The 7,500-nt window shown below is 42.1% G+C and overlaps 2 protein-coding genes across 2 annotated transcripts in view; both read right to left on the reverse strand.

Moving 5' to 3' along the window:
• The window catches only part of LOC143038479 (ficolin-2-like), a 224,632-nt gene that overhangs the window by 44,246 nt on the left and 172,886 nt on the right, over positions 1-7,500 (reverse strand). The window lies entirely within an intron of this gene.
• Positions 5,044-6,227, reverse strand: LOC143038209 (techylectin-5A-like). Its single transcript, XM_076207215.1, has 3 exons — positions 6,100-6,227; positions 5,870-5,971; positions 5,044-5,500 (listed from the first exon to the last, which is right to left on the reverse strand). Exons 1-3 carry the CDS (start codon positions 6,111-6,113, stop codon positions 5,323-5,325), a joined length of 294 nt encoding a protein of 97 aa, XP_076063330.1. The 5' UTR covers positions 6,114-6,227; the 3' UTR covers positions 5,044-5,322.

Genomic DNA, 7,500 nt, shown 5'->3' on the forward strand with positions numbered 1-7,500 from the left:
CCAGAGGCAACACTTTTCTTGACATTGTCAGGGTGATTGCTAAAAAAGTGGAGATAACTGCCTGAATGGGTGGGCTTACGGTATACTGTAAAGAATAAATTATCATCAGTTCTTCTTAACAAAATATCCAAGAAAGGGATTTGGTGTCCTTCTTCCCATTCAACTTTAAATTTAAGATTCGGGGTCAATTGGTTCAATTTATCATGGAACACTTCAAATGGGCCCCAACTGTCATCCCATGCCGAAAAGATATCGTCTACGTACCTGAGCCAAATCATTTCGGGCGGTTTGATGCTGGGCAAAAGGGTACACTCAAAATACTCCATGTACAAATTGGCCAAAACAGGAGACAAATTGGAACCCATGCTGCAACCGAATTTTTGACGGAAAAATTGGTCTTGAAAGGAGAAAACATTTGAAGAAACACACAGGCGAACTAAAGCAAGAATTTTGTTGACAGGGAGGGGGAAAGAGTCTTGAAACGGTTGCAGTTTGGTTTCCAAAAAAGTGAGTACATCATCAACATTAATTTTCGTAAATAACGAGGTAACATCAAGGCTGAGGAGCCTTAAACCCTGAACTTTCATATTTTTGGTCTTAGAAATAAAATCACATGAATTTGTGATATGAGAATTAGAGAAATTACCTACGTACGGGGATAAAATATCCGCCAGCCATTTAGCAAGTTTACTAGTGCAGGAGCCACGGTTGGATATGATGGGCCTGAGGGGAATGTCTGTTTTGTGAATTTTAGGGAGACCATAAAAATATGGGAGCTTAGGGTTGGTAACTTTCAAATCAATAATGCGTTTATCAACTGTGATATTACGGACTTGTCTGTTAAACTCGGCGGCTGCGTTCTTAAGGGGATTTTTGGTGAGTTTTTCATAAGTGGCCGAATCGTTAAGCAACTCATGGGCTTTCGTGACATAAACAGACTGATCTAAAATAACAATATTGCCACCTTTATCCGCTTTTGTGATGATGATGTTGTCAAGCTTCTTAAGAGCAGACAGGGCCTCCCTGTGTCTTTTTGGTAGGCCACTTTCATTTTTAAAACATTCTGAAATACCATTTAATAAAACCCCTTTAAGGCAGGCAAGATCTTTGTCATATTGGTTATTAGCTAAATATTTGTCAAAACCAACCAAAAAGTCCAAAACATGATTTCTCTCGGGAGTGAGGGCGAAATTAAGTCCAAGCCCTAACACTTCTAGTTGGGTGTTGGACAATTCAATGTTGGTGAGGTTGATGACGTTGTCCGTGAGAGAAAATTTGGACCAAACACTGTTATTGCAAAGTCTATGGAGCTTACGTGTGAGGTTGGCCTGGTGTTGGCCACTGAGGAAACAAGCCTTGTGAAGAGCTTGGGCGCAAAGCGACTTAAAAATGGACTGGTTGGGACTAACTAAACACAGGTGCCTCCGTGCATGTCTGGATTTCCAAAGGAGGTTTTCAAATTCCAAAGAAGCAACACGCACTCGTTCTAACAGAAAAGCACTGATGTACGAGGGAAAACTGTACCCTAGTGAAGATCGTTTCAGGAACCTAAACGAATTAGGGCACACTTGTTCTTCTAAACAGTTGGACAGGAACGTCTTCTGGTTCTTTCTCTTCTTACTGGCGATGAGCGAAGATTCCAACATTCTGTAGGCTTGTTTTAGTCCCGGAAAAGACTTGAAGATGAGGTGGAGTGGAAGAGAAGCCTCCATCGTGGGTGTAACAATTTCTAAATAGAAATGTAGTAGCACATTTGTAGATAACACACAGGAACCCACAGTCGGAGAAAGAATAAACTTCGAATAAAGAATAATCCTATATTTCGGCTATCAACTGTAGCCCTCTTCAGGAAAGTACATAAGAAAGAGAACAGAGGGGACTTATAAACTACAGTAAGAAGAGATGTGGACAGTTGACCTCACTCAGACGCGGGGCTAACTGGGGTGGCGGAGGAGGGAGGGGGTGAGGAGAGGGGAGGATGTAAAGTCCGCACTAGCTTATTTATGTGATTTTATTTCTAAGACCAAAAATATGAAAGTTCAGGGTTTAAGGCTCAACAAAAGCCGAAGGAAGTTGAGTCACCTGGTGTTTATTGTTTGCCCTGCAAAGATTGTGATTTGGTTTACTTGGGTCAAACCGGGAGAGACTTGAACACTAGATTGGCAGAACATAAAAGGTCAATTAGGTATGGGCAGGAAAATTCGGCTGTTTTTCTTCATGTTAAAAATAAGAATCATTCTTTCGACTGGGGTAAGGCCAGATTAGTGTTCAAGTCCCACTGTGGTTTCAGGAGGAAAATAGTCGAATCAGCATTAATTGAGGAATGCCCTAATATTAATATTTCCAAAGGGCAGTGGACTCCTGACATTATCTCACGCGCAGCAATAAATAAGCTAGTGCGGACTTTACATCCTCCCCTCTCCTCACCCCCTCCCTCCTCCGCCACCCCAGTTAGCCCCGCGTCTGAGTGAGGTCAACTGTCCACATCTCTTCTTACTGTAGTTTATAAGTCCCCTCTGTTCTCTTTCTTATGTACTTTCCTGAAGAGGGCTACAGTTGATAGCCGAAATATAGGATTATTCTTTATTCGAAGTTTATTCTTTCTCCGACTGTGGGTTCCTGTGTGTTATCTACAAATGTGCTACTACATTTCTATTTAGAAATTACTCAAGTATGTTTGCCCAAAGATATTCAATTTGACAGAAGGACAAACTTCGTAAGTGGACTTTTTACCAATTTACTAAAATAATTAGATTAGAAAAAAAAAAAAAGCTTATCATCTTGAGTCACAAGGAGCCCTAGGACGGATCCATCAAACCATTAAAGCAATGCTACGTAAATACTGTAGCAACAGACAATCTGATTGGAACGAGGGATTACCTCCAATGCTATTTACCATCAGAGAAATCACTCAAGAGTCAATTAAGATATTCTCCCTTTGAGCTCTTATATGGTCGATAAATGAGAGAACCACTTAAAGTTCTAAAAATTCAGTGGTACAATGAGAGCCCTAACCACCCCAAGCAGACTGTGAATAGATATTTAGATCAGTTGAAACACCGAATGAAGGTAGTTCGAACCATTGCTTTAGAGAACTTTAGGCTAGCTCAATAAAAAATAAAGGAGCATTATGATGTTAAAATTAACTGAGAGATTTTAAGCCTAGCGATCAAGTCTTACTTTATTTGCCAATTCCAATAACTCCCCTTTCAAATAGGTATAAATATCCATATACTTTGTCACATAGTTTGAATAAATTAAATTACGTTGTACTTATGCCAGACAGGCGTAAAGCCTCAAAATTAGTTTATTTAAACTTAATGAAGCCACATCACCGAAGGGACTCTACTGATAAACCACTGAGACTGATATCTATCATTTCAAATGTTACTCCTCTTGATTCAATCCTTAACATACCAAATCCACAAAGTACTCCTAACTCCATTTTACATGAAAACCCAGAGAAATTACTCTTTAACCTTTCACAATCGCATCGCGATGACCTCATGCAACTCCTCACCAAATACCGTATGATATGTTGAGACCGCCATGGTCTCTGTGTCATTGCCGAGCACGACATAGTCCTCAAACCTAATGTATCTCCTCTCCGCCAGAGTCCATATAAGTTATCCTCTCACAAACTGCAGATTCTTCGAGCAGAAGTTTCAACTATCAAATAGAGACGGGACTAGCCGTGCCAGTTCATCCCCATGTCTGCTTGTGGCTGTACAGCCGTGACAGTCACGTTGAGGAGTATTGTACAGCCGTGACAGTCACGTGGCATGGAACGTGACTGATGTCGTTCACGACCTGACGCTTCTCTGCCAGCGCGACCCTGCTTGACCAGACCTAACCTAACCCAATGCAATTATCTAATTACGCAACACGGGTAACTTACCCACGCGGTATATATAGCGGCTTTCGCCGCATGTAAAATCAGTTCAACCAGTTCACTCACCAAAACCTCTTTCTATTCACCAATAATAGCCTCGCTGCATGCCTAAGGAGAATGGCGGGTGCCTGCTGTGCACGGACTATCGTACCCTCAAGGACGTTACGGTGAAGGATAGCTACCCGCTTCCTCTCATCACCACCTTAGTAGATAATATGGGAAAGGCCACCTATCTAACTAAAATAGACCTCTTCAATGGCTATCACCAAATTCCCCTATCCCCAAAAGCCCAAATATTATCCTCCGTCATAACCTCTTTTGGCCTTTATAGCTACACCGTTTTACCCCAAAAGCCCAAATATTATCCTCCTTCATAATCTCCTTTGGCCTTTATAGTTACACCGTTTTGCCCTTAGGGTTATGTAATGCCCTTGCTTCTTTCCAAAGGGCCATTAATGTAACCATCTCTGGGTTACCTAACACTCACGCATACTCAGACGATCTCATCATTTTAGCAGATACATGGTCCGACTACCTAAGCAAGTTAGATGCCCTCCTTGATTGCCTAGCAACGAATGGCCTCGTCATCAACTTGGCAAAATCCACGTTCGATACGCTACAATATCGTACCTTGGGTACGTTGTGGGGAACGGACAATGCTGACCCAAATAAGCCAATATTGAAGCCATCCTGATATTTCCTGTTACCCAGAACCGCAAATGCCCCCTTACTGCTCTCACCAGCCCAAAGGAGAAGTTTGTCTAGACCACCAAATGCCAGACATCCTTCGAAGCATTCAAAGAATTCCTAATCAACAAACCAATGTCTCGAACCCCAGACTTCTCCAGTCCTTTTGTACTGCAAGCGGATGCAGCTGGAGACGGAATCGGAGCTGCTCTCCTACAAACCGGAATAGGCGACAAAACCTTGCATCCCGTCTGCTACTACTCCGCGAAGCTTCCCTTCACCAACGAGCCTATTCCACAACGGAAAAAGAAGCCCTGGTGATGGTTTCAGCCTTCTCCTACTTTGAGTGCCTTCTTGAGAAGGAACACCCGTTGACACTTAAATTGACGCTCCACAAGATTACAAATTCAAAATATATATTTTCATTTTTCCAGAGAAATTAACGACGAATTGAAACATAGGTAATTTGGTAAAGTTTTAATAATGCATCATTTACAATGGCAAAATATATGTAGAAAACAAATCATTTACATACATCACAAAGTAAAAAAAAAAAAAAAAAAACGAAATAAAGAATTCCACAAAACATTTCCTTTTCGGTGTCAACAGTATTATTTCCAATTGTTTTAACCAGAACTCTATTGATTTTTTTTCTTTGGAGGGGGGGGGGGGAAGGGAGTACACAATTGACCATTGGAAGTATTTTTGATAATGCTTCTTGTTCCAATTCTTCATGCAGGACTTCAGGTCTCCATCGACGAAGAGGACCTAATTTTCATTTCCACCTTGCGGAGAGAGTAGCGCACTCCTCTAAAGGTACGCCAAATCACGCCATCTGCATCCGACTCCATGGGTCCCTTCAGGTACTTGCCGTTGAGGTTTGAAAAGTGGCAGCTCTTGTACCACCACGCCCCCTTATATCTAAGGGAAGGAAATGGTTATCAGAATGCATATACTTAGGATAGAACAATGATTTAATGTCGGTATCATGCTATAACAATAAAAATGATATTATTACGGAATGATATAAGAATGTAGTATTCCACGAAATAACCACAAAAATATATATAGATGCACATAAACATGTAAGGATACACACACACATAAAGGTACAAAATATGGATAAATAGATGAAGATCAGGGAAGGAGTTCAGCAAGGCGATACAGTTTTACCCTACCTATTAAGAGCTAGCCTGGAAGAGATTTCCATGGATGTGATTTGGTATAGGAAATGACCGGAAATTGATATGTATGTGTGTGCATATATTTATGTGTTTTGAGATATCTTACCTGACAGCACAGCTTTGTGAGTTCTCGTCGTTATCCTTATCGTGGGTCGAAAACTTGTTACCACAGTGATATGAGAGACTGTCCCCAGCATCTCCAGTGTATCTATTGCAAAAAAGCGGGAGAGAGGAGGAAGAGAAAGGTTATATAAAATAGACAATATTTAATGCATTGCTCAAAGGCCTTAGCCTCAACAAAAAATAAGCTTTCTTTTTCTCATCACAGTGCATTACCTTCCACAGTTCATGACGTATTTGGATTCTGAGTTCTTGATATGGAAGAAACCGTACTTGGCCCAACGCTTGGCTTTGTCGAAATCGGCCAGGTCGATGCAGAGCTCCTGGAGACTGTGGGACGTCAGGTGGTGAATGTTTTCGAGGACAAACCAATGCTCACCCTCCAGATCTCCGAAGCCCTTTCTCGTACTCTATTCAGGTACGCTGGAAATCCTGGTAAGGAGGAAGGTCGTCTCGTCTTTGAACCACGGTCCATCCTCCACCGTCTGTCACCTATTCACAGAAGACTTGGAGGACTCAGTTGGGACAGCAGGGAAAAGGGTAGATCCTTCTGACACCATGACCGGAGTCTCCTGCCTCCTTCAGGTCAAGGCAATGGCGAGGACGGGAAAATTCCGTCATGTGGGCCAGGGATTTAGATGGATAGTGGGTGAGGTTTTGGAGGGCGTGGAGCAGCGCTTGTAAGGGCAGTGCCTCTGTTGTGTTCTGTAGTTCCTGGACGGAGCTTGAGAGCTGCTGGATGTCCAGCGTCATGTTGTGAATAGCCAGTGCAAACAAGGGTGATTGCTGCAGAGCCTGTGGGTTGCTGTCCTCGTGGCACTGTGCCAGGGCGGGACTTACGCACGAGGGAGCAAACCCCGCCAACTCCAGAAAGGAAGAGACGGAAGCCGTCGATAACTTCTGACCGCCACAATGAATTACGGCAGTCGAGATACAGACCAAGACTGCTAGTAGATTGAGCTTGCCTGTCTTTGCCTGCATCTTCTCTTCCTTTGTACAGAGCAGCTGTCAGATGGCGCTGCCTCTGCTGATGTCGAAGCTTGTGTTCTGTGGTCCCACGACCCTATGAACTCCCTGTTGATGGATGCTCTAATATATTGTGTGTTCGACCAGGATTCCACCTTCTACCATGGCACGAGTTTGGGACCCATGTTATTTTGAGAAATTTGTGTGACCGAATAAAGTAATTTAATTTTTTTTATCCCATATATATATATATATCTCCTATGTATCCTGATAAAACAAATACCTAAAAACGCGACCATTTCAGTGGAAAACCTATTGAAATTGCTGTCGCTGGCAACTCGGTCCTCTTAACAGACATGGCTTTGGCGAAACAGCTACAAGGTCAAACTCATCAGCTTGATCTCATTCTTTACTCATATCACCACATTCTGTTTCAACACACTCCTGTTGGGAGTTTTATATCTGTAACTATCTTAATTCCTGTTTCACCGTGGATCTGCATGTTTATGCATATCGGTGTGACTAAATTTATCTAACTATATATATTTTGATCAATATACAAAAAAAAAGCCATATATTTGGATTCCCTTCTCTTTCCTACCATAGGTTAAATTTACATTCAGTTAATCTTATATGACTTTTCCAAAGTTG

This window comes from Oratosquilla oratoria, chromosome 24 (assembly GCF_046742065.1).
Source record: "Oratosquilla oratoria isolate Oo_2021 chromosome 24, ASM4674206v1, whole genome shotgun sequence".
Taxonomy (NCBI): Eukaryota; Metazoa; Arthropoda; class Malacostraca; order Stomatopoda; family Squillidae; genus Oratosquilla; species Oratosquilla oratoria.